Source organism: Nothobranchius furzeri, chromosome 5, assembly GCF_043380555.1.
Source record: "Nothobranchius furzeri strain GRZ-AD chromosome 5, NfurGRZ-RIMD1, whole genome shotgun sequence".
In the NCBI taxonomy this organism is placed as follows: domain Eukaryota; kingdom Metazoa; phylum Chordata; class Actinopteri; order Cyprinodontiformes; family Nothobranchiidae; genus Nothobranchius; species Nothobranchius furzeri.
The window spans coordinates 2,683,245-2,710,525 of NC_091745.1; the positions used below are offsets into that span (position 1 = coordinate 2,683,245).

The window sequence follows — 27,281 nt, forward strand, 5'->3', positions numbered from 1 at the left end:
TGTTCAAAAACTGCTATTTTTAGCACATTTTAAGTCCGACGTGTTGCTACCAGATGTATGGTGTGAGCTGAAACTAAGTGCTACAAATGAAAAAGTCGCACAGTGTCCGCAGAATATATAGAAATACAGGCTAAAATGCATTATCTTGTAGAGGCTCTGATTCCGCTTGCAGAAGTGACATTTACATGTGGATGTTTCCTGGTCAGGTGCTGCAGCTTGGAGGATGTGGTGTTGTGGTAGGCTAAATCCATTTTACAGTTTTTAAACTGGACTACGTTTTCCGCCTTACAATGTGAAAAATGGTCCCACACCTTTGACATTTTGTGTCTTTTTCGCACTCCACCGGGGTCCACGTTGTCCGCCATGGTTAAAGAGAAAGTTAAGTTACATTCGCTACTCGCGTGTGCATTCAGTGCAGTGTGTATGTCCGTCACTTATTTCGGTCCGGGTGAAACATGACCCCGGGTGATTGCAAAGCCATGAGTTAATTAAACATGAATTAAACGAAGCCTCGAGGCAGAGAATTTGACCCAAGGATTTTTTGTACTCGAATTATTCGAGGTACTCGAGGAATCGTTTCAGCCCTAGTTGTAATATGTTATATAAGTGGGGGACCTGTGTTACATTAATGTGTGACTGATAAATGTAATGTAAAAACATACACTAGATGGTGCCATTGGATAAGAGAAATACTCCAGAAAGACGCTTTAAGAGAATTAGTGGTAACGAGCTGTTAGCACAGATACGACTTTACTGTCGCTATTGCTGAGGATGTTTCTCTGTTAAACATCAGGTGAGTATAACTGATGTTACCCCATCTTCAATACTCCTTAATTCATCAGCTCTGCGCTGCAATAGTCTCCAGTCCAAAGATGACACAGCTTGACAAAATTCATGCACAGTCATATTGGCCTAAATAGATAATTGATAATATGATATGAACTATATATAATTGTACATTACTTTATTTGTGTATTCATGTAGCAGAACACATCCCAGCACAATGTATTTATTTATTTTACCAAGGTGAGTGCTGTCATCTGGGAAATTAAATAAAACATTTTTTCATGTACCCCCTGTAATGCGCTCATGGACCACTAGGGGTATGCATACCCCTGGTTGGAAATCACTCCTCTAAATTGTTCAATAACAAGTTCATCTAATAAAATCTACTACAGTGGCATAGTAAAAAATAGCTCAATACATCTTAAGCCATGTTGTGGTTTGGAAAGAGTGTTCAAATGTCAGTTGTTGAGAAGACTGTTGTCTCAGCTGTCTGAAATAAAATATGGCTGAGAACCATTCCAGAGAGGCTGAAGGCGGATTACATGTCATCTTGGAATGGAGAGGAAGAATAGTTGCCTTCTAGGTTGGGATGATACCCCAAATAAGTCCTGTTCCAGTAAACGTGATATTAGAGGTGCTAGAACAGAGCCAAAATGAATCATGAATGAAAACATTATTTATGGTTAAGATTAATAAAGCTTGTGTCCAACATAATGTTTCATAACATCAGTCAAATGTCCTTTTTGTGTTGGCATGTTTGTCCCAGAAAACCTGACATTTTATGAAGCTTAATGCTTAATTTTCCCTTTTCACATTAATTAATTTCAACAATTATTGTATTGATTTTATCAATATGGAAATTATTAAACCAAGTACTTTTAAAAGGTAGGATAATCAAGTATGACCAACCTTCTTCATTGACTTTGAGTCTGTAGATTTTTATAGATGAGCCTGCATATGAAGCTGTTAAACTAAGATGAAACGAGGGGAACATCTCCTGTGAAAAGAAACCTGAAAAGGATTAAAAGAGTATTATGTATCACTAAGACAGGGACACTGAGAACCTGTGAAGACCCCTTTATAGACTTGTTAACATGTGGTGGTTATGATCCTGAGCCAACTGTTATATTTTTTTTAGATAATGTTGATCGTTACATCCCAACATTTCCTGTGATACATGTAATTTGTTATTGAAATGCAAATATACACTTTGTGAATTTATTTGTTCCTTTTTAGATTACAATTTTTTCTGTTTTGAATTCCCTAAATTTGTGGGATAAAAGTAAGCAACATTACTTATTTTGCTTATATCCTAGCACCTAATTTTAGCAAGTCCAATGAATCACTCTTTGGAGACTGACAGCTTTGCTGACAGGAAGAGCAGTTGCTTGAGTCTGTTATATGACACTGTTTCTTTGACGGCCACTCTCATGCAGTTGTTTTTAAGACTGCATATGTCAGTTCCTAAAATTATCTTGGTATATTGATGGGCAGCTTGTTGTTGGTGTGAAATGTTCTTGTAAATAATCTGTGCACTCAAGTTCAGCAACAAGCACAAGATCACTTTTAAACACTGTTAATTGCTTCCTGACTATTTTAGTCTATTAACAGTCTACGGTTTCGTACATGTCCTTCACATTGTGCTTTTTTAATGAGGGAATTCCTACAGGCTAATTGATACATGGCTAAACTAACATTTCCACATGCTTCAAAAGCAGGGGAAGTTTAGTCTTAAATTTGTTTGTAAAAGCATGATTTATTTTAGAAACATTCTTCAACATCCTTTAAAATTTGTTCACTAAACATTTCTTCTGAAATCTAGCTTTAATTTAAACTAAGTATAAAATTCCAATCAATACACATTGCTTTTTGCTTAAAATAACACAAATAAGCAAAATAAATCTGAATAAAATATTTTATTTTGTATACATTACAACAGAATTTTCATATTATATGAACTCCGTTGTGTGGTCCTTTTGTTGATTTTCTCTTACTCAGCATCCGACTGAAATGAAGAAAAGAATAAAAAACATTTTACCAGCTGTGTCCATTAAATAACAATATCCATATCAGTTTACAACACTTACTTACTACATGCATGTCTGGCCAACTTGGCCTTTGAAGTAAGCCAGCCAGCTTTTTCAAATAAACCAGTCAACACTGTTCAAATAGTCTCTGCTGGCAACAAGAACTGATCATAAATTTAGAGTGCTGCTGGGATTCCCATCAATTTATATAGACTGTCACATTGCTTAACTCTCAGAGCAGAGGACACTTGAACAAACAAGAAACCTGAGGGCTCTTGAATTGCTGCAATCATTATTGGATTCTAGCAAGCCAATTGACGTTCCACAGTGGTGTTTTACTTTCCCAAGCATTTGCTGGCTCACTTATGAATTCTAACATAGGATAGAGGATTAGCATGGTGTTGGTTGGTTTGTTGGATTAAGTAATATTATGGACTGCAAATAACACTTTTAAATGGTTGTTTGGAGTAAACACAACAATGATCCCTCTAGTCAGTTACATTGTGCTAAAAGTCAACTTTCATTAAAAAAGTATTATTGCTAGACTATGACTTGTCATCACGTAATGTTTTTGTCAACGACTGAATAAAATGTACCTTTCCAACATCACGGCTTTTGGCCCTGAGTTTGTTGACCTGGGACTCGGCGATATCAGCACGCTCCTGAGCTTCTTCCATCTCATGCTGGACCTTTCTTAGCCTGGACATGTGGGTGTTGGCCTGTTCTTCCTATGAAGTGAATGGTATTGTACAATTTAGCTTACTGATAAATTAGCATTTTTTATTACTTGGGGAAAAAATCACTCATGAAAATTCACTTACTGCCTCCTCAGCCTGTCTCTTGTAAGCCTTTACTTTAAGTTGCAGCTTGTCCACTAGGTCCTGAAGTCTGACCAGATTCTTCTTATCCTCCTCAGTCTACACAGAAAAAAGGTTTCACCTTATAAAGTGTAATCATATGAAAATGGGGTCAACGTTGAGTAAAATTACTTAATATACCTGGTAAGTCAGTTCCTTAACCCTCCTCTCATATTTGCGGACTCCCTTAACAGCATCAACTCCACGTCTTTGTTCAGCTTCAACTTCAGCCTCAAGTTCATGAACCTGTCACAAGGCGATTGACGTTTTTATTCATATTCTCATACTGGAATAATATAGAGCACGTAACAATCATACCCTCTGTTCAAGTTTCTGGAGCTGCTTCTTGCCACCTTTCATGGCGAGGTTCTCAGCCTCATCCAGACGGTGCTGCAGATCCTTAACTGTGACCTCCAGGTTCTTCTTCATCCTCTCCAGGTGAGCACTGGTATCCTGCTCCTTTTTCAGCTCCTCAGCCATCATGGCAGCCTGGAATCATAAAAAATTGAAATTACACTTTTGTAATGTATAGAAAAACTAGATAAATGTCTGGGGAAGTAAAAGTTTTAAAGGAGACTCACATCAGTGATAGCCTTCTTGGCTTTGTCCTCAGCATTTCTGGCTTCCTGAACACTATCATCCACCTCACCCTGAACCTGGACAAGATCTGATTCCAGCTTCTTCTTGGTGTTCAGGAGGCTGGTGTTCTGTTAATTGTCCAAAATAAATGTTGAGCATTTGTCATTTATATTTTATATCTTTCATTTCTCATAAATGAATAGAAACCAACCTGAGAGTGGAGCAGTCCAACACGCTCACTGGCATCAACCAACTCCTGCTCAGCCACTTTACGTGCTCTCTCAGTCTGCTCCAGAGCAGCTCTCAGCTCTTCAATCTCAGCCACCATCAGACCATTCCTGCGCTCCACCATGGCAACCTGCTCCTTCATGTCTTCCTGTCCTCTGACAGCATCATCAAGGTGCAGTTGAGCATCCTAACAGCAAAAGTATGGATCAGTCAATATGTTCTTTAGTCTCAAGCTTTTTTTAAAATTCAGATCTAACCCCAGCCCCACCTTGAGTTGTCCCTGGACATTCCTAAGTTGTTTCTGGGCCTCAGCAGCCTGCCTGTTGGCATGGCTCAGCTGAATCTCCATCTCATTCAGATCTCCCTCCATCTTCTTCTTGACTCTCAGGGCATCATTCCTGCTCCTGACCTCATTATCAAGAGCGCTCTGCATGGAGTCAATCACCCTCTGGCTATTTCTCTTGATCTGTTCCATTTCCTCGTCCTTCTCAGCAATCTTCCTGTCAACCTCACCCTTGACCTGGTTGAGCTCAAGCTGGACACGAAGAATCTTAGCCTCCTCGTGCTCCAGAGTGCCCTGTGAAGAATTTAAAAACACTGTCACAAAAGCTACCATTGAACTAATGAAGGGCTTAATTTTAATCCTAAAAAATTACCTCGGCTTCTTCCAAAGCTGTCTGAATTTCAGATTTCTCAGTCTCAACAGTCTTCTTTGCTTTCTCCAGCTCATGGATGCTCTTTCCTGTCTCACCAAGCTGTTCAGTCAGATCTGAGATCTCCTCTACAAAAGGGAATAACATTAAAACCATTTACCAATGATAAATGAGCTATAACGTGATTCAGTCATTGGTCCATTCAAACAAATACACATGCCAATTTACAAATTGGAAGGTTTAGGCTCAGTAGATTCAGTTCAAGGACACTGTATTGTATGAAGTTCAGAATTAGGATAAAATCTCCAACCAAAAATATGTAGTGTGAGTTAGTTTGTTATTTCAAACTTATTTCAAATGTATTAGTTTGTCAAAAATGTAAATATTGTTGAATTGTTTGCTTGAAGAAAAAACATACGCTGAAGGTTCTTGTTCTCCCTCTTCATGGTCTCCAGCTGATCCAGTGCCTCTTCATAGGAGTTCTTCATCTTGAACAGCTCAGTGCTCAAAGAACGAGCCTCCTTTTGGGCTCCTTCCAGCTCTGCCTGGCCCTCCTCATACTTCTGCTTCCATTCTGCCAGCACCTATATTTGCAGTAGAGGTAAATAATTGGTAATAAATGCTGGACTGTGTTTACTGGTGCTACTCTTCAGTAGTTCAAATTCCCAAATGATCATTTTACCTTGTCAAAGTTCCTCTGTTTCTTGTCAAGGTTGGCAGCCAGACCATTAGCTCTCTCTACATCAATCATGAGGTCCTCCACCTCACCCTGCAGCCTCTGCTTGGTCTTCTCCAAAGAGGCACACTTGGAGTTCACAGCCTCAATGGATTCCTCAGCCTCTTGCAGGCGCTGGGCAAGCTTTTTCCTTTGGTGAACAGGTGTTAGAGTTGATTAGTGGAAAGTACTATAAATGTATACATGACAAAATTGTAGGCACATACTTGGCCTCCTCCAGCTCCTCAGTGCGTTGGATGGCATCAGTCTCGTATTTGGTTCTCCACTGAGCCACCTCACTGTTGGCCTTAGACATTCCTCTCTGGAGCTCAGCCTTGGCCTCCTGCTCCTCCTCAAACTGCTCCCTGAGCAGATCGCAGTCATGGCGGGCAGACTGAACAGCATGGGCCAGGGCGTTCTTGGCCTAGAAAACACAGTCAGTGTGAAACGTATTATTTTACCATTGTTACACATAAGTCTTGGGGGGGGGGGGGGGGGGGGGGGGGGTTGAGAAGGCAAGATTATTTATTGTCCCACACTGAAGAATTAGTACCTTCACTTCCTCTTCCACGTGTCTCTTGAGCTCCTCAATCTGCTGAGTGAATGCCTGCTTGCCTCTTGTCAGCTGAGAAACAAGAGCTTCTTTCTCCTCCAGCTGGCGACCCAGTTCACCTGTGAAAATTGCACATGCATTGATGCACTTGGTGCTTTGAATGTAGCATTAAATACGTCGAATGCTAGGTCACGTACCATTCTCTGTCTGAAATCTTGCCTTCTGTGCATTAACGTCATTCAGCTGACGAACATTTTCATCGTTTTTGGCTTTAATTTCACTGAGTTGGTCCTCAAGGGTTCTGCACATTTTCTCCAAGTTGCCCTAAAACCACAAAACGTTTATTTTATTTTGTGATATTTTATCAGACTCACAACTTATTATAAAAATGAGATGTGTCTGTTCACCTTTGCTTTGGCAACAGCCTCCATGTTGCTGGAGAGGTCATCAATCTCCATCTTGTACTCGCTCTTCTCCTTCTCCAGCTTCTGCTTGACGCGCTGCAGGTTGTCGATCTGCTCTCCCAGCTCTGCAACGCTGTCGGCCTGCTTCTTGCGGAGAGCTGCTGCAGTGGCTTCATGCTGGAGGGTGGATTCTTCAAGGTCACGACGAAGCTTCTGGAACTCAGCTTCACGCTTCTTGTTCATCTCAATCTGAGCAGCTGTTGCTCCACCAGCTTCCTCAAGCCTCTCACTGATCTCCTCAAGCTCCCTGGAGAGGTCAGCTCTCTGCTTCTCAACTTTAGCACGAGCAGCCCTCTCAGCTTCTATCTCCTCCTCCAGCTCCTCAATACGAGCCTAGAATTTGACAAATGAGAGTAACATTTAAACTGGTTCATTAACTTGAAAGTAACAGAGTTATACATTGATATAATAACAAGAGTTTTATAGGAATATATACCTGGAGTTCTTTGATCTTCTTCTGAAGCTGAGCACCAAGGGACTGTTCATCTTCAATCTTGCTGAGGAGTTGGCTGATTTCAAAGTCCTTCCTGTATTACAACAAATACACTTTTCAATCTGAACATTTATTTCATAACATTGTGCAATGCTATAATCAATCTTTTCATTTACTTCTTGATTTTCTCATCAGATTGCTGCTTGTCATTCTCCAGATCCATAATGGACTCCTGGGCCAGTTTGAGATCTCCTTCAAGCTTTCTCTTGGCTCTCTCAAGATCCATACGAAGCTTCTTCTCTTGCTCCAGTGAGCCTTCAAGCTGTCAGATGATACGTATTTCTACATCAACAACAATAGTTTATGCTAATCCAAATAAAATGATGTAGTAAAAAACAGTTTTCTTACATCATCCACTTGCTGTTCCAGCTTTGTCTTGGCCTTGGTCAGAGTGTTGACTTTGTCTTCCTCTGCCTGGAGATCATCCAGTGTTTGCTGATGGGCCTCCTGGAGAGCTTTCTTCTCCTTGGTCAGCTTAGCAATGGCCTCATCTTGAGTAGCCATCTCTTCTGTCAGGTTTTTCACCTACAAGTAACATGAAAAATTCATTAAAATACATCTAACTGCACACATGTACACAGCTCTGTAACTTAACATGCTAGTATCAGACTAACTGATTTGCACCTTGTTCTCAGTGGCATGTTTCTCCTTCTCCACTTTGGCCAGGGTAAGCTCCAGGTCATCAATGTCCTTCTTCAGCTCAGAGCATTCATCCTCCAGTTTCCTCTTCTTGGCAGTCAACTCAGCATTGATTTCCTCTTCATCCTCCAGTCTCTCAGTTGTTTCTTTGAGTTTAGCCTCAAGCTGGATCTTGCTCTTGATGAGCCCTTCACACCTCTCCTCAGCATCTCCAAGATTCTCAACTTCCTATGAATAGTGGTCAATAGAATTTCATCACTCACTATGTTTGAAATTTATATGGAAAGCACATGTAAAATTAATGTGAACATGCTCTTTTGTTGTAAAAATGGGAATTACATTTCTTTTCTGACTTTAGGAGACCAATAAATCAAATGAGACATTTTCCTACTCACAGCGGCAACTTGGAGCTGCAAGTCATTCTTCTCCTGGAGCAGGGAAACCATTTTCTCCTCCAGCTCCTTCTTCTTGGCCAGAGCAGCAGCCAAGTCTGTTTTCATCTTGTCATAGTTCTCCTTCATTTGCTGCAGCTCCTTTTCAGTCTCAGCACTCTTCAGAAGAGGCTTGATCTTGAAGTACAGTTTCAGCCATGGCCAGTTCTTCACATTCATGAATGATCGAACATTGTACTGAATTGTAAAGAGAGCGTCTCTAAAAGGAGCAAATTAAAACATTTTAGATTTACTGCAAGGAAATCTTGATATGAAGGCAGATGAACTCTTATATATGACGATAATCCCACCTTCTCTCCATCATCTTGACAAACTCCTTCCTCATGACATAACCTCTGCAGAGAGCTTGAGTCATGGTCACCAGCTCAGCCAGTTTCTCATCTCTCATCTCCTCAAGTGTACCCAGCAGACCAGCTTTGAAGAACACCTACATGGTCGCAACACAAGAATATCTTGTCAGTACCAGTGAATAGTTGTAGGAAAATATTTGCTATTGATATCAGTTAGAAATGTACCTTAGTGTGTCCAAACTTGTACTGAGTGTGGTCCACATCAATGGAGCCCAACAGCTTCTCTGAAGCTTTCTTGTTGTCGATGAACTGTCCCTCAGGGATGACACTGGCATTCAATACTTTGTATCTAAAGGAAAATAATAATTAGTTTTTCTAACTTTTTACTATACAAAACCAAATTTTCATGTCTGTAGTAAAATAAATGTAACCTCTGCTTGAAGTCACCATAGAGGATTCTACCAGGGAAACCCTTTCTGCAGATCCTGATACCCTCCAGCACACCGTTGCACCTCAGCTGGTGGATGACCAAGAAGTTCTCCATGAGACCTGGGTGTTGAAGACATGTTAGACTAATTCAACTATCACCTTGCATGCTTTAGTGGATTGAACTATGGGAGTTATTACCTGGGGTCTTTGATTCATTGGGAATCAGGCAGCGCACAAAATGAGGATGAGTGCTCTTCAGGTTGGTCATCAGCTTGCCCAAATTCTCCTGTGGGTCAGCATTGTAAAACAAAAATCTTGTATATTTTCTGTATTGGGTTCACATTGTTTTAAAAAGCTCTTATAAGAAACATACCCTGAATACAGCGGACACAGTCTGGAAGGAACCACCCTTCTTCTTGCCACCCTTCTTTCCACCGCCGGACTCAGCTTTAGAAATAAACAAGAGTTTATACAAGGTATTAAATCAATATAAGTGGTCAATCAATTTGTATAAATTGACCAATTATTTGTAGCCTCACTACATGTTAGACACTTGTTGCTGACTGATACAAAAAGTAATGGGTGAATGAAGAACTCTATGTTGAAATTTGTTGTTATAAAATAAATGTATTATTTTGAAATGGTTGAAATCCATAAATATGAAAAGAAATACCTTTTTATTATTCACAGATGTGAAAGTCTGTTTAATTATAATCAGCGCCATATGCACCTAATTTGAAAAAAATCTGGTTGTTTTTCCTCTCGTATATCTTACCCTCAGCTGAGGCATGGGCTGCATACAGGAATCCCAGCAGTTTGTTTGATGATTTTTGGTAGAGCTGAACCACAGATTCATTCAGTGGATCCTTGTTCTTGTCCAGCCAGCCACTGATGTTGTAGTCCACTGTACCGGCATAGTGAACCAGAGCAAAGTGAGCCTCAGCCTTGCCCTTTCCAGGTTTTGGCTTCTCAAAGGCCTTGTTCTTGCCAAGATGCTGGTCAATCAGCTTGTTCTTGAAAGTTGTGTCAGAAGCCTTGGGGAACATGCACTCCTCTTCAAGGATGGAGAAGATACCCAATGGCTGGAAAAATAAATTTCATTGATACATTTTTATAAAATGTATATTAAAGCATTTTCACAAATACTTGTACATGAATAGATGAAACTGATTGAGCATCACAGCTCCTTACCTTCTCAATCAGCTCAATGCAGGCAGCCAAGTCCATACCAAAGTCAATGAACTCCCATTCAATGCCCTCCTTCTTGTACTCCTCTTGCTCCAGGACAAACATGGTGTGGTTGAAGAACTGTTGCAGTTTCTCATTGGTGAAGTTGATGCAGAGCTGCTCCAAGCTGTTGAACTGTAATCACAGAAAATGTGTTTATTTTGATGGCAAAATAGTATCATTCTCTAAACAGATCATTTTAACTACTCACATCAAAGATCTCAAATCCAGCAATGTCCAACACTCCAATGAAGAAGGCTCTTGGCTGCTTTGTGTCCAACATCTCATTGATACGGATGACCATCCACAAGAACATCTTCTCATAGATTGACTTGCACAGAGCTGAGACAGCATTGTTGACCTAGAAGGCAAAATGCCAGTTAGAGTTTTATTCATTTAGCCCATGTACACAAACAGCACAATTGCTAGATAAATCACATGAAAATTTAGGGCAAAAAGAGAGAAAATTTGTAGCTTTGTTTTATTTACCTGGGGGACGGTCTGACCTTTGGTGACCATCTCATTTCCGACCTTGACTCTTGGGTAGCACAGAGCTTTCAGCATGTCAGCTGAGTTCAGGCCCAAAAGGTAGGCAATTTTGTCAGCGACTGATGGAAAGAAAGATGATACTCAATAAAGTGAAAACTTGTCAGCATAAGAATCATTGCAGTAAGTACAAGGAAAAACAGCCTTTTAAAATTTGTTAAAATACGTAATAATTTGTAATTACTCTCAGTGCCGTCTGGTTCAGCCTGCTCCTCACGCTGCTTCTGCTTGAACTTCATGTTGCCGTGATGCATCACAGCACCAGTCAGCTTGTAGATGCTGACCTTCTCTTCAGCATTGAAGCCCAAGATATCAATTGCAGTCTGTGCAGAGAGGAGTGCATTAAGTAAGCATCACTTTAGTTTTAGGTACAAAAGCCTAAGTTCATCAAAATATGTTTTTACATCTGTTGCAATGAACTCCTCCACATCATTGATGCTCTTGACTGTGATTTCACCCTGGCTGATCATTGGGTAGTCATAGGGGTTGGTGGTGATCAGAAGAGCCTCTGCAAAGAAATACATTGAAAATAAGTTATATTTCTGTTAGTTTCATTAAAACATTATGCAATATTAACATACCCAGAAGCTCAGGCTTGTGGCCTGTCATCAGCTGATAGAAGATATGGTAGCTCCTCTCAGCAGACAACTGGAAGGTGACACGGGACTTCTCCAGCAGATCTAAGACAAACAGAAATCATAAAATATACCACAACAAAATAATCTATGCCAGTGTGGTTTTTGCACCAGTTGATTTCACTTTTATTTCCTTGTGAGGAACTCCAGTTATGTAAAATAAAGTGGATTTTCTGCTTTCATTATTCTATACTTCTGTACTTGATGCTCAATTTTAATAATTACACTCATAATGAATTTTTCAGCATTTGGTCTGTAGGCACACTTTATATTGACTGTAATAATTTAAGCTTTTTTCATTCTTTTTTGCAAGATAATACAGTGATGGAAACTTACAAGTTTCAATATCAGCTGAAGCCAGCTTTCCAGATGTGCCAAAGTGGATCCTGATGAATTTACCCTAGATAACAACACCCTTAGCGTTAGTTTGATTGCACGACATTAGGTCAGTAATTTCACAATGATTTTTATCACTTACAAAACGGGAGGAGTTGTCATTCCTCACAGTCTTAGCATTACCATAGGCCTCCAGCAGAGGATTGGCAGCAACAATCTGGTCTTCAAGGGAGCCCTGCAAGAGATTATTTTCATTAGGTAAGCCATTAATTTAGGAAATCACACAAACAAATGATTGTTTTATTTACCTGAATTTTACCAGAGCTTCCTGCATCCTTTTTGCCACCCAGAGCTGCAATTGTTGCAAAGTACTGGATGACACGCTTGGTGTTGACAGTCTTTCCAGCACCAGATTCACCGCTGAGGCAGAAAAGCCCATTTACAATACCGAACTTAAATTTTGAGAAGGCATGTGGTAAATAAAAATTCTGTTTTTTGCATACTCACGTAATCAGGACAGACTGGTTCTCACGATCTGAAAAACAGAGATAAGTTATGTGGTATTTTGTCGTCACACAATTAAAAATCCTATTTGGATACATATTTCTGATAGTGAAACATATTTGTAAGTAATGGGTTTAATTTTACCAGTGAGCATGAACTGATAGGCATTGTCAGAGATGGAGAAGATGTGGGGTGGAGCCTCAATCTTCTTCTTGCCTCTGTATGCTGCTACACAGACAGCATCATACACAGGAAGCCACTTGTAGGGATTCACGACCACACAGAACAATCCAGAGTAGGTCTGTTGAGCAGAAACAGATCAGTGTGCAGCTGTTTTTGTATTCATGTTAGTTTTTAGTGAAGTAAAATCTCACGTAGATCATCCATGATGCAAAACGCTCTTTGAGGTTATACAACACAGTTGGCTCATTGAGGTGGGTCATCATGGCCATGTCCTCAATTTTGTCGAACTTCGGAGGGTTCCTGGGATGGATGTCATCCTCTTTTACGGTGACAGTCTGAAACAAAAATATGATTTTAATTGTCAGTAATGTATTTTATGAAGAATATTAATTTAGTAAGAAAAAAATGAAAAAAATAAAGCATGTACAGTAAACTTTACCTTCCCTCCCTCTGTCTCACATGTGGCTTTGCCACCCTCCCTCTTAATAACTTTACACTTGACATAAAGATCAACGTCATCAATCACAAAGAAGGCTGTTTTAGCATCAAATGGAGCGGTTTGAGCTTCAATTCTCTCTCTCTCTGGCTTCCGGAGGTAAATGGCCGCCGGACCATACTGCTCCATCTCAGCGTCGGTGCTCATGATGACACTTTTAGTGGAGCCTGTAATGTTTACAAATGTTTTCCAGCATTATCTTCATGGCTTATTTAGATGCATATATTTAATCTTTGATCCAACGATTTTATGTGAATTTCCTTTTTCAATAATCTGCTTACCTCACAGTGTCCAGACCTAAGAAATGGATGTCTTGTGTTGAACCAGAAATGCTACAAGAGAAAACAGAATTGCCCAATATAAAATGTTTTTATATACATAAAACATTGATAATTTATTGTTCATCCAGTCAATATTGTTTTTAAATTTCTCCTAAACTAAAGATCATCACACGTAAGGCTCACCTGAGTCAAATGCCTTTCAGTTAAAGCAGACATTTAGAGCTGCTGCTTATATATGCTCAAGTGTGTCTACTCAGCTTAAGCATGTTGCTTAATTTGGTAAAGCACATAACGCTCCTTTCCTTCCAGCTTGACAGTGATGTCTATACACCATATGTGGTGTCAGACATGTATATTAAGTATCTGTACTGTATTTTGGAAACCGACAGTGAGAGAATCTTATTAATTAATTTGAAATAGCTGAATTTTGAACATGAATTGATTAAGAAATTTTATTTAAAAACTATTCTTGAATGTATGTTTAGTTGTAGAATGCTACACTTTTTTTCAAAACAAAACTTTTGCAGACAACCATTAAACATTTAGGTTTATGTACAATTGCTATGATTTTACCTTGTAACCGTTTGAACTCTATTCGGTTTAATTGTGTTTAACCTTTTAACTTCCAGACAAATAAGGCAATAAAAATTAATTTTTGCATTTTTTAAATTGTTTGAAAGTTACATGGCTGAAAATGAATGGTTATAACAAAGTTATATAAATGTTAAAATTATGTTAACAATGTAAGGTAAAATTATTTAGCTTTTTATTCAGACATCTCCACATTTTTCTTTGGCTGAGTATTTCCCCCTCCTCCAATATGTTTCATTAGAGACTGAAGTTATGGTCTACAAAGCGGCTGAGTTGTCAGTTATAGGGTCAAGTAAGTGAATTTACATACTGATGCATTTGCAAGTAGTAATGCTTAAATTGTTAAGACTGAACCTTTAGTTAGTTCATAAATATTTACAAGGTCTTTTATGTTCACAGTTTTTTTAATACAGCATAGCAAGAGTGCATAGCATGGTTTGTGTAGTATTTGGTCCATTAAATCAGTGAGTTATTTAGGGTCATATTTCAGTTGACAGTTTTTATGATAGGTATTTGGGTCCATTTGATTTTAATATCAGCCAGTGCTGAGTATTAAGGAGAGAGAAGTTTCAAAATGCCACTGATATATAATTACAAGGGTGCACATCCCTGAGATACCTGACACCGCTCACAGCTCTTTCCGTTAGGGGTGAACAAGTGCCATATGTTCTCTTGACACGGAACATGAGGAGTTGCCGATTCAGATAGAACCCTGAATAACATGCAGCAAAAGTGGTCAAATATGCTTTCTGGAATCCAAAATAAAAAATAGACTTATCTTTAATACAAATATGTAAGTAAAGTTAAACGGCATTTAATATACCCATTGCAAAGTGGTAAATTAATTAATTTCAGTACATCTGCAGTAAAAAAAAATAGCATTCAAGCCCCAGGGGATTTTCTACATTTGCCCACTAACAAAGAATTGATCAGTTTATCATTTCAATGGTAGGACCACATTCACTAGCAACTTTATTGGGTACACCTTGCTAGTTGCTGCCATATTCTGGCTCTACCATCCAGTAGAAATTGAGACTCATCAAAGCAGGCAACATTTTTCCAATCTTCTATTGTCCAACATTGGTGAGCCTGTGCTAATTGTAGCCTCAGTTTACTGTTCTCATCTGACAGGAGTGGCACCTGGTGTGGTCTTCCTCTGCTGTAGCCCATCTGCCTCAAGGTTCAATGTGTTGTGCATTCAGAAATGTTTTTTCTGCACACCTTGGTTGTAACAAGTGGGTATTTAAGTTAATGTTGCCTTTCTGTCAGCTGTAATCAGTCTGGCCTTTCTCCTCTGACCTCAGGCATCAACAACACATTTTTGCCAATAGAACTGCTGCTCACTTTATGTTTTCTCTTTTTTGGCTCATTCTCTGTAAACTCTATAGATGGTTGTGCATGACAATCCCAGAAGGTCAGCAGTGATCAGCACCAACAACCATGTCACGTTCAAAGTCACCTAAATCACATTTCTTCCCCATTCTGAAGCACGGTTTGAACTGCAGTGGATCGTCTTGACCATGTCAACATGCCTAATTGCATTGAGTTGCCACCCTGTGATTGACTGATAAGTAATTTGCATTAACAAGCAGTTGGACAGGTATACCCAATATAGTGGCCAGTGAGTGTATTTGAACTAGCCTGGCCTGCCAGACACATCGTCTTTTCTACACAGAGAACTAGTCTGGTTACTCACAGGCAGAGAGGCACAAGAGGTGCGGGACTAGCCAGCTCAAAATCAAGAGTCAGAAAAAAGGTGGAAATGCCGACTGTACCGTGTGACGCAGCAGTTTTTTAGCTGTAGTCAAGAATGGCGTCTGGCAACGGTGCATCTTTCTTTAGAAGAAACGCTTTTAGCGCTTCTACTTTTTGTGGTTTTAAAAACATTTTCAAGTAAATTAGTACAGTGGAAAGAGCTGCAGTGAACTCCGCTTAATACATTAATACAGTTAGAGCAGATTGTAGAAGAAAGTAGAAGAGTGTGGAAAGTGGTCAATATGTCCACTAGCAGTCTAAGCCTATAACAACATAACTACAGAGATAACTCTGGATAACCTAGCCTTTTAGATGGAGGCGTGTTGAAGGCAGGGCAAGGGAGAGCTGTCTTTACTGACTGTGTTCTCCACCTCCCTCTACTCCTCCACTTGTCCAGATCTAGGCTAACATCAGATTTTAACCATAGGCCCTATCAAATAAAAATGTTTTAAGCCTAGTCTTCAAAGTAGACAAGGTGTCTGCCTCACGGACTAAAGCTGGGAGCTGGTTCCACAAGAGAGGAGCCTGATAGCTAAAAGATCTGCCTCCATCCTAGTTTTAGATATTCTGGGAACCACCAGTAAACCTGCAGTCTGAGAGCAAAGTGCTCGGTTAGGAACATATGGAACAATCAGATCACTGATGTATGATGGAGCTTGATTATTAAGAGCTTTATATGTGAGAAGGAGGATCTTAAAATCTATTCTGAATTTAACAGGCAGCCAATGTAGGAAAGCTAAGACGGGAGAGATATGATCTCTCTTTTTAATTCTCACCGGAACTCTAGCTGCAGCATTTTGGACAAGCTGAAGACTTTTAACTACATTCTGTGGACTTCCTGATAGTAATGAATTGCAGTAATCCAGTCTTGATGTAATAAATGCATGAACTAGTTTTTCAGCATCACTCCTGGAAAGGATGCTTCTAATCTTAGCAATATTCCGAAGGTGGAAAAAGGAAATCCTACAAACCTGTTTAACGTGAGATTTGAATGACATGTCCTGGTCAGAGATAACACCAAGGTTCCTTACTTTGTTTTCGGAGACTAATTTAATGCCGTTCAGGTCAGGTGATTGACTAAGCAATTTCCTTTTCTGAATTTCTGGTCTAAAGATGAGAACTTCCATCTTGTCTTTAAAAGCAGAAAGTTTAGAGTCATCCAATTTTTGATGCCTTCAAGACCAGTGTTGGGAGGAACAACGTTGAAATACAATGGCGTTACCAATGGCATTCTTTTTTTGGCAACGGAATAATTTAATTTATTACTTTTCTTACTGTTGCGACGCCGTTAATGTTACTGGGGATGGAAGGTTGTGCGTTACTATGTGCTTGTCGAACGTTGAGCAACAGTGTGAGACACTCTGACCGCCACACTTCAGCTGTAGCCAGGGAGAGAGAGGTGTCGGTAATGCACTTACAAACACAATAATGATTGGCCGGGTCAGCGGAGACCCTCTGTGTTCTCATCGTCTCAGTCACTGCATGCTGTAGACACAACAGAGCAGTGATGGAAATAAAGCCGTTTAAAATAACCGCGTTACTAAAAAAAATTTTTTTTTCAGTAACGAGCAATCTAATTAATTACCGTCTTCTTTTATCAAAACGTCGTTTCTGTTACTGATAAGAAAATGCGTCTCTTAAGCAGTGCGGTGTGTTGAAGCTGCCATCAGCTGATCGAGTGCTAAAGAGGCAGATGTTTTCATCCAAGCGCATCACGGCTGTGAAGAAGGAGGAAGACGTGATGAATAGTCTGCCGCTGCAGGTGTGGAGCTGCAACCGTGCCCTTCTTAGCGTGACAGTGGGACATCCCCCAAAGCTCACCTGCTCACCGCTCATACGTCCTGATCCTCTGCCTTCCTAGATCATCCAGCTGTAACCTGTTTCTGATCATGTCTTTAGTCCCACTGTAACACTGGTTGCATCAGTCTCCGACGTCATGGAGCACAGGGGTTATCAGAACTACCTGTGTGTGTTTACCACCCAGCTTCACCTCTTCTGTTTTTGGGTCTGACCCAAGTTAGTAAATTTAAGTGGGGCAATGGTGGCACAGGAGTTAAGAGCTCGCCTCGCAATCGGAAGGTCGCAGGTTCGAGACCCGCTCAGTCTGCCGCTGTCGTTGTGTCCTTGGGCAAGACACTTAACCCAAGTTGCCTGCTGGTGGTGGTCGGAGGGACCGGTGGCGCCAGTGCTCGGCAGCCTCGCCTCTGTCAGTGCGCCCCAGGGCAGCTGTGGCTACATTGTAGCTCATCCCCACCAGTGTGTGAATGTGTGTGTGAATGGGTGAATGACTGGTTGTGTTGTAAAGCGCCTTGGGGGGTTCCAGGACTCTAGAAGGCGCTATATCAAATACAGGCCATTTACCATTTACTCCATCAGGTTTGTGCCTCTTCTAGTGTCATTTTAAAGTATTTTATTTATTTATTTAACCATGACTAGATTACCAGCAACAGAAATGCTGCTAAAAACACACAATTAAGTGAAGCTGGAAAAATTAAAATACTGTGCAAAATTACATTTATTTCTGTAATTTAACTAGACTGAGAGACCATTTAAGGGCTCAGGAACCTTTACAGGTGTTATTTGCTGATTGGGGTCTTGTTAAATATCACACAGTGACCTTTTAATAGTCTAGATTAGTATAATGTTCAAGTTAGTAGTGTTGACGCAGCCATTTGAAGACAGGGAAGACAGGAGAACCGACGGACAGCTAATCTTGACAGAGGAATGAACAAACACCATGCAGGCACCATTCAGTGGGTACTGGTCACAACCGTAGCAGCACCACGCCCTTTTATTAACACATGCACATTGATCACAGCTGTAAGAGCACAACCAATCAACATAATTTAACACCCCCCACTTGCTCTTATACAGTGAACTCCTTCTCCACTATGACAATTGACATTCACATTCCAAACAAATATCTCCCGAACCTATCCATCTTGGCCTTTGTTACAGGCTTTGTTAAAACATCTGCAACCATGTCTGTTGTTGGACAATACTCAATAGTTATCTTTCCATTATTCAGCATAGATCTAATAAAGTGGTACTTTATGTCTATGTGTTTACTTCTCTGTCGACAGACTGTATTCTTAGACAAAGCAATAGCACCTTGATTATCTCCAAAGATTTTTACAGGCACTTAACACTCATCAGTCAACCCTTTTAGCAGTTGAAAAAGATATAAACTCTCCTGTACTGTGGCAGCTAGAGCTATATATTCTGCTTCACATGTTGATAACGCAACACTTTGCTGTTTCTTGGTCCTCCATGAGATAGAACCACTTTTGTTTAAGCTAAAACAATAACCTGTAGTGCTGCATCTGTCGGTGCGATCTGAAGCCCAATCTGCATCACTATAAGCTTCAAGTTCAAGCTTTCCTTCACTTTTTGTACAGCACAGCTCTTGATTTATTGTCCCTTTTAGATATCTTAACACATGTTTTGCAGCTGTTAAGTGTTGCTCTTTTGGTTTAGAAAGATACTGGGAAAGTTTACTAACAATCCAACATATATCAGGCCTTGTACAGGGTCATTACGGAGATCAAACTGCCAGCCATTTCACGATACCTTCTTGCATCAACGGAGTCACCTTCATCATCAAAATGCATCTTTTGTTCACACGGAGTAGATCTAGCTTTACAGTCAGACATACCAAATCTTTCCAATATTTTTGTTATGAATCTCGTTTGGTTCATCTTTATCTCTCCTTTCTGTGTAAAATCAACACCCAAGAACGTTTTTAAATTACCAAGATCTTTCATCTTAAACATTTTTGTTAACATGTCTTTCACTTCTTCAAGTGACTTTGTATCCTTTGATGCAATAAGGAGATCATCAACCCAGATTAACAGATGAATTTGTCCATATTTTGTTTGTTTACTGTAGACACAATGATCTGCTTCATTCTGTATAAAACCGTTTTTACAAAGACAATCATGCAGCATTTTGTTCCAGTTCCGCCCAGACTGCTTTAGACCATATAAGGACTTTTTCAACCGACACACAAGCTTTTTACCCGTGTCAGACTTGATTTCAAAGCCTTCAGGTTGCTCAATGTACATTTCAAAGTCAATGGGAGTGTTCAGATACGCTGTTTTTACATCCATCTGATGCAATTGTAAGTCATTCTGTGCAGCAAGCTGCATTAATGTGCTTACAGAAGTCATATTAGCTGTTGGAGAAAATGTTTCCTTGTAATCTATTCCTGCTTTTTGACTATATCCTTTCGCTACATATCTGGCCTTATATGTCTCTGTTGAATCAGCATTTTCTTTAATAGCATAAACCCATCTGCCCCCCACTATGGATTTACCTTCTGGTAGTGTAGTTAAAGTGAATGTGTTGTTTTCTTCTAAAGACTTCACTTCTTCTTGCATTGCACGTACCCACATTTCAGATTTTGATGAGGTTATAGCCTCCTTGTATGTGTGTGGGATATTTCTTAGCATCCTGTAACAATAATCAACGTCAATTGATTCCTCGTCTTCCTCCACTCTACATTCATAATCATTCAGGTACTCTGGACGTTTCCTCTCCCTCTTAGAATAACGTCTACTGTGTCTTTCTTCGATTTGAATGTTGTTTTCTGGTTCCAAGGCCTCAATCTTTGTCTCAGGTTTCATTTCAGGATCTTGTTTAGTCATTAGCTCTTTAGATACGGAAGGGATAAGCCTCTCCCCAAATACATCGTCAATAGTTAAAATCTCATCGGTCTGCGTTGAATGTTCAACCACAGTCTTGGTTACAAACTTCACTAACCTGTGCTTCAGTACTTTTCCTGTTTCTGGGTAGTAAACCAAATATGCTGGGCTGTTTCTATCATAGCCAACAAAGATTCCAGTTTCACTTCTGGAGTCCAACTTTTTCTTATCATGCTTGTATGCATGGCAAACTGATCCAAAAGTTCTCATTTTTGACAGTTCAGGTTGTCTTCCTGTTAGCACGTAGTATGGGGTTTGGCCTAGACGCTTGTTAAAGCATCTGTTCCAGATAACTGCAGCTGTCGTCACAGCATATGTCCACAGCTGTTTTGTGCGGTTACTCTGTAGCAGCATGCATCTCCCCATATCAAATAAAGTTCTCCAACTCCTCTCAGCCGTCCCATTTTGATGGGGTGAATATGGTGCTGAGGTTTCATGTTTTATTGCATGTTTGCCAAGCAATGACTGAAACTCATTCGAAGTGAATTCTGTTCCATTGTCTGACCTTAAACGTTTTATTTTCCCATAAGGAGCAGTGTCAGCAATAAACTTTTCTGTTGCTTTAACAGTACCATTCTTTGCTTTGAGAAAATAAACAAACATTGCGCCTGAATAATCATCTGTAAACGCTAACGCATATCTGAAACCATCTTTGGCCTCTGGGCTTATAGAGCCAGCTAGGTCTGTGTGCACCAACTCCAGTGCTTCTTTAGCTCTCACATCAGGCTCTCTGATTCTAGTCTGAACAAACTTTCCTTGTCTGCAGGTTTCACAGTTTAGATTAGATTGATCAGTTTTACCTTTGATTTTCATTCCTTTGGTTACATTCTCTAACTTGCACACGTCATCATAATTGCAATGACCAAGTATCTCATGCCATGTTTGAATATCATAACATCCATAACATTCTTCATTATAGTCATTCTCGCTCTTTATAGTGTTCAGATAGTACAGTCTCCTGTATTCTTTAATGTCAAACCTGGTGCCGTCTTTGTGGATCAGCTGGTTGCTTCCCTCCTTGAAGTGGACCTTAGCTCCATTGGTGGTCGCAGCTTTGACCGAAAAGATGTCCTGCAGGAACGTGGGGATGTAGAGCGCCCTCTGCAGTGTCGCCATCACAGGACGTCCCTTGCTGTCCCTCAGGCAGACCACGGCCTCGCCTCGTTTGTGTGCGACGCCACTCGTTCGCTTTCCATCAGCCAGCTCCATGAAATGTTTCTCCGGGAGGAAGGTGTCATCAAAGCTTCTAAACTTCTCGATGTCGGTGATGATGTGGGAAGTTGCTCCTGTGTCAACCATCAGACCTCTTTCTTTCACTCTGTTCGTGACGCTGTAGCTGATCTTGAAGGCAAATGTCTGACATTCTTCATCAGCTGCATGTTTTGCGTCATCTCTCCTTTTTCGTCTGCAGTTCGACTCTCTGTGAGTGGGGCTCCGGCAAAATGTACACCACTGTTTCTGCTGGCCGCATTCTCGTGCTTTATGCCCCGTCTGGCCGCAGGTGTAGCATCTTAACTGAGTAAAGTCTCTTTTCCCCCTCATCCTCGAATCTCCAGCTTTCAAAACAGCATCATCATTGCAGGAGGAATTCAATTTTTCAGTGCTCTCATAACTTCTTAACTTTGTTTTAAATGCACTGAATGTTATCTTGTCATCACTTTGTGTTATATGAATGGCAAATGGCTTAAATGCTTCTGGTAACCCTTTCAGAACCATTGCAATCAGCAGCCCGTCGCTTAACGTCTCTCCTGCATTTCTTAGTGCCGTTATTGCAGTCTCTGCGCGGATGATATAATCATTGACCGTCTCATTAATTGCTTTCCTCAGTGACGTCAGCTCAGTATACAAACTGATCACTCGGGGTTTTCCTTTGTTCGCATAATAATCACACAGTATCTGCAGGGCTTTTCTTCCGTCATCTGGGGCATCTCTCATTATGAGGGAAAGACTCTTATCATCCAAAAACTGGATTAATTCCGTGTATACTTCCTCATTCTTTGAGGCTTCGTCGTCATCATCATCATCATCTCCACCCTCGCCTGGCTCATCTGAGCGTAGGATTGTTTCCTTAAGTCCCAGCAGCCGCAGGTGACCCAAAAACTTTGTCTCCCACAACTCATAATTTTTCTCATCTCCGTCGAAACACAATCGTTGCCATCGGTTTCCAATTTCCTTTCTGGGCCCATAACCTGTTGACGCAGCCATTTGAAGACAGGGAAGACAGGAGAACCGATGGACAGCTAAGCTTGACAGAGGAATGAACAAACACCATGCAGGCACCATTCAGTGGGGACTGGTCACAACCGTAGCAGCACCATGCCCTTTTATTAACACATGCACATTGATCACAGCTGTAAGAGCACAACCAATCAACATAATTTAACAAGTAGTTCCTCCTGTTAAGTGCTTATTTATTTAAATTATTCAGGTTTATAAAAAACATTTGGATATACATTTTATTATGTTCCAGTCATTTATATTTCACTATTGTAGTAATTTATAGTAAATTAAGTAAGTAGAATTAAGAGGGGAACCCATTTTTCTTGCATTCCTTAATGAAAAAAGTAACTAAGTAGTTATTTTTCTTAGTAATTAGTTACCTTTATAATCTTGTAACTGTAAGTAACTGAATTACTTTTTTGACAAAGTAATCAGTAACTATAACGAATCACTTTTTAAAAGTAACGTTCCCAACACTGTTCAAGACAAGCCTGTAATCTATCAGACAGGTAGGATTTAAACCAGCCCAGCGCTGTTTCTTTGATCCCTACAACGTGTTCAAGCCTTTCTAAAAGAATATTGTGATCAACTGTGTCAAAAGCAGCACTGAGATCTAACAAGACTAGAACAGACACAAGATTCTTATCTGAGGCCATGACAATATCATTTGTAACTTTCACTAATGCAGTTTCAGTGCTGTGATACTCTCTTAAAACCAGACTCAAATTCCTCAAACTGATCATTAGTGTTTAGATGCTCACATACTTGATTTGCCATTATTTTGTCAAAGACCTTGGATAAAAATGGAAGGTTAGATATTGGTCTATAATTCATTGGGCCATATGGATCCAGAAAAGGTGTCTTCACATTACGGAGGATGCTAATGGTTTTGTTTCTAATAGACTTAATATTACTCGTGAAAAATCCCATAAAGTTGTTGCTGCTGAGGGCCAGGGGAATAGATGGTTCAGCGCTATGATTCTGTGTGTTTGGCAACTATACTGAAAATGAATTTAGGATTGCTCTTATTCTCCTCAATTAGCAATAAAAAATATGCTGTTCTATCTTGTCGAAGCTTATTTTTATAAAGCACAATTCTATTTTTCCAGGATAAGTAGGACTCCTGGTGTGTAGAGTGCCTTGTTTTCTACAATTTTCTAGAGTTTTGTTTTAAAGTTCGTAGATCAGAATTAAACCAGGGAGCCAACTTCCTGTGCTTAATTACCTTCTTTTTTAAATGGGCAACAACAACTAATGCCACACGTAAAGAAGAAGAAACATTATGAACTAGATCATTAATTTGTGAAGGGCTAGAAATTAAAATATTGCCCTCTGCTACGTTCCTCTGAGATGCAGAGGACAGTAAAGATGGAACAGTTGATTTAAAAGATGCAACAGCGTTGTCAGATAGAGACCAACTGTAGTAAAATTTACTTGCATGTCTCGAGAACTGTTATAAAAAACTCAAAGGTTATCAAAAAGTGGTCCGAGAGAACTGGATTATGTGGAAATATCGTTATTTCCTCACACTCTGTGCCATAAGTTAGCACAAGGTCTAATTTATAATGGCAGGAGTGGGTGGAGCTATGTATTCTTTGGGTAAAACAAATTGAGTCTAAGATATTACTAAAGGCTACATTGAGGCTATCATTTTCAATGTCCACATAAATGTTAAAATTCCCCAATACAGTGACCTTATCAGTATTTAGCACCAAATCAGATAAAAAAATCTGAGATCTGATCCAAAAACTCAAGAGTGAGGGCCTGGTGCACGATACAAAACTACAAACAAGTGGTTTTACAGTTTTGCAATCTATTAAGAAAACTAAGAATAAGATGTTCAAAAGAACTGTAACTATTAATTGGTAAGGGATTGATTAGGTTAAATGAAAGATGAACGCTACTCCTCCTCCTCACCCTGTACTTTGAGCAATATGATGATTTAAATAATTAGAAGGAGTCGACTCATTTAAACTAAAATAGTCCTCTTGCTGCAGCCAGGATTCTGTGAGAGAGAGCAAAGAAATCTGATTATCACAAATCAAGTCATTAACTAACAGTCTTAGAAAAAATTGACCTAATGTTCCCACCCACATTTAATTTTTCTAGTTTTCTGCTCAGTTGATTTTGTTCTAATATTTAAGAGATTTCCATGATTAGCTTTATTAAGCCTGATATTTAATCTGTGTGATTTTGGCCGTGGGCAGGACACTGTCTCAATGGGGTAGTGGGTGGGTAACTGTACTGAAGATGCAGAGGGGTGTTTTAAACTATGACTCTGCTTCCTGGTCTGGGCCCTGGGTTGTCATGGAGGACTAATAAAATTGGCCATGTTCCTAGAAAGAAGAGCTGCTCCATCCAAAGAGGGATTGATGCCGTCTCTTCGCATCAGACCAGGTTTTCCTCAAAAAGTTTTCCAATTATCAATGTAGCCCACGTTGTTTTAAGGACATCACCTAGACAACCAGTGGTTGAAGAACAGCATGCTGCTAAACATGTTGTCACTGGTCCGATCAGGCAGGGGGCCAGAGAAAATTACGGACTCCGACATTGTTTAGGCAAACTAACACACCAAAGCAACATTAATTTTAGTGACCTTCCATTGGCGTAACCGGGTGTCGTGAGGAATCCCTGCGCTACTTCATTTTGTAGCGCAGGTATTCCCCTTATGGGAAAAATGCTTTGTCCCAAAGATGTTCCTGTCTTTCACCAGATGTGATATTGCTGTGGTATGCTTGATGCCTCAGGGAAAATTTCAGTGGGTGTAGATCATCTCATGCGTGTGTTCGCGGCTGGATGGTTGGACATATCTGTCATTTAGAAATGATGATGATGATTTGACAGACTCACCAATGCACATTCACACCTCCCCATTTGGTGGTCGGTGGGGAGATCCAGGATTTGTCGTCACAAAGCCAGTAGTAGTCGGTCAAAACTCTGGTTCCCTGGGGGAGGCGGGGTTAGTTGAGAGCAGTTGGTGGTGCTGTTTTTCAGGAGTAGCCAGTTGTGGGCCTCGTTGTAGGTGCAGCGTTGGTTCCTAAGAGTCACATTACGTGAGCAGTCCGTAAATAGAAGGTTGCAGAGATGGAGGGTTTTTCCCCCCACCCTTCTAGATCTGTTAGCTACCATACAGACAGGGAAAAATTTGTCTTGGGAGTGATTTTGGAAGTTGGGGCCATGTGAGAAGGTCCGTCTGTCCCTCGCAGGGGGAATCAATCAGAGGGCTTCCCAGGGAGGTGGTGTTGAGGGGGATGGAGAAATTGGCTTTACTGCAAGTCTGTCTTCCTGGGTGTATTGGCAGTCCGAACAGGCATATGGTTTTTTTTTTTTAACCCTGTGAGGTTGCGGGACCACAGCCCATAGTTCTGAGAGGACTAAGGCATGTGTGAGCAGGCATAACAGTTGGTCATATTGTTGTCGTGAGCGGTGAAGTTCATGAACTTCCACTAGGAGTTGGCGGAAAACTCGTGGGAGAACCCACCATGTTTTGTAGGAAAGGTTATGTGTTTGTTGTGGTTATGAACATCATTAACCTTTCTCGTAGACCAGCAACAAAGGTATCATCATTATTCCTACAAGCATCACCACCATCCAGGACACGTTGCAGCTTACAGTGACTGACGTGGATCCATGTTGATCTTTCAGCTATCTTCACTGCTGTGGGAGTGGTCAGGAATACTTGGAATGGTCCCTCCCACTTTGGACTGGACTACGTTTTCCTTTTGATGACTTTGACACCCAGTCCCCAGGTTTCACTGGTTCTTGTTCCTGTGGAGACAAAGAATCTGCAGGCAGTGAAAGTTGTTAGTGTGTTTAATTTGTTTTTAGCGGCTTCCTCATGTAGTCTGCTAATGTTAGCTCTGATCCTGTTTCCCCCAGCTAGAGCAGCCATCTGCGGCGCTCATCTACCGTACAGTCACAGGTGGGAGGGAGATCTTGGGAGAAGCAAAGAGCACATTGACTCCTACAGATTGATGACCTTGCCAGGCTGAAGTCCACCAATCCAGCGGGGGTGGCTTCACAGCATCTGTCTGCATTCCTCCATGGGGGTTTGTTGCTTGCCGCTCAAGGCTACCGGAGCGTCAGATGTCCACTTTTGTCTTAGTTTTGACAACATGTAAGCTATTCCTGCATGTCCCAACCTTTGGTGGATATGACGTAAAAATCAATGTTGACACATGCATGTCCTTTATCAGGATTGCAGGATGCTTTGCTTCCATTGTTATGGCTGCTTTATTTAATCGGCCGCCCACTCTAAGGACCCCAGCATTCATTGCTGGATCAAGCTTGTAGAGAGAACTTCTCTTTGGGACTGCTTGGAGGCCATTGTTGATTCAAAGCTATTTCAGTTTTGAATTCCTGTTTTTGTGCATACTGAATAATGGCTTGTTATGCCTTTTCCAAATCTTCTGGAGTTAGATTTTCTTGCTTCAGAGTGGACTTAAATCTTTCCATGTTATTTTCTACCTCTGTCTTTTGAGTCTCCAGATTGGCTTTATTTATGTCGGTAGCAACAGCAACAAACTCCTTTCTCTTCTGTCCCAATAACAGCAGGATCCTTTTCAGCTTTAAAATCCAGGCCACAGAGGTTTTAAGTTTTGTCCAAGATGAGAAATAATGAACCGGATGGTTTGCAGCT

The 27,281-nt window shown here is 40.5% G+C and overlaps 1 protein-coding gene across 1 annotated transcript; it reads right to left on the reverse strand.

Moving 5' to 3' along the window:
* Window positions 1-2,683: 2,683 nt before the first annotated feature.
* On the reverse strand, window positions 2,684-13,499 carry LOC107378334 (myosin heavy chain, fast skeletal muscle). Its single transcript, XM_054741270.2, has 40 exons — window positions 13,374-13,499; window positions 13,036-13,259; window positions 12,788-12,931; window positions 12,558-12,714; window positions 12,417-12,444; window positions 12,218-12,329; window positions 12,052-12,144; window positions 11,910-11,973; window positions 11,520-11,618; window positions 11,343-11,446; window positions 11,123-11,261; window positions 10,882-11,000; window positions 10,604-10,753; window positions 10,357-10,527; window positions 9,941-10,247; window positions 9,539-9,612; window positions 9,364-9,451; window positions 9,168-9,285; window positions 8,962-9,085; window positions 8,737-8,873; window positions 8,390-8,645; window positions 7,980-8,222; window positions 7,704-7,880; window positions 7,472-7,617; window positions 7,299-7,389; window positions 6,806-7,195; window positions 6,596-6,722; window positions 6,399-6,517; window positions 6,073-6,269; window positions 5,813-5,996; window positions 5,549-5,714; window positions 5,134-5,258; window positions 4,746-5,054; window positions 4,461-4,664; window positions 4,252-4,377; window positions 3,989-4,159; window positions 3,812-3,916; window positions 3,635-3,730; window positions 3,410-3,541; window positions 2,684-2,791 (listed from the first exon to the last, which is right to left on the reverse strand). The coding sequence occupies exons 2-40, from the start codon at window positions 13,237-13,239 to the stop codon at window positions 2,777-2,779; spliced, it is 5,811 nt and encodes a 1,936-aa protein (XP_054597245.1). The 5' UTR covers window positions 13,240-13,259; window positions 13,374-13,499; the 3' UTR covers window positions 2,684-2,776.
* Window positions 13,500-27,281: the final 13,782 nt, after the last annotated feature.

Excerpts from the sequence above, each read along its gene's own strand:
- LOC107378334 (XM_054741270.2), bottom strand. The coding sequence starts at position 13,239 with ATGAGCACCGACGCTGAGATGGAGCAGTATGGTCCGGCGGCCATTTAC. Across the intron at positions 11,447-11,519 it reads CCACAAGCCTGAGCTTCTGG|AGGCTCTTCTGATCACCACC; the intron begins GTATGTTAATAT and ends ATTTCTTTGCAG. Across the intron at positions 8,874-8,961 it reads ACAAGTTTGGACACACTAAG|GTGTTCTTCAAAGCTGGTCT; the intron begins GTACATTTCTAA and ends GCGACCATGTAG.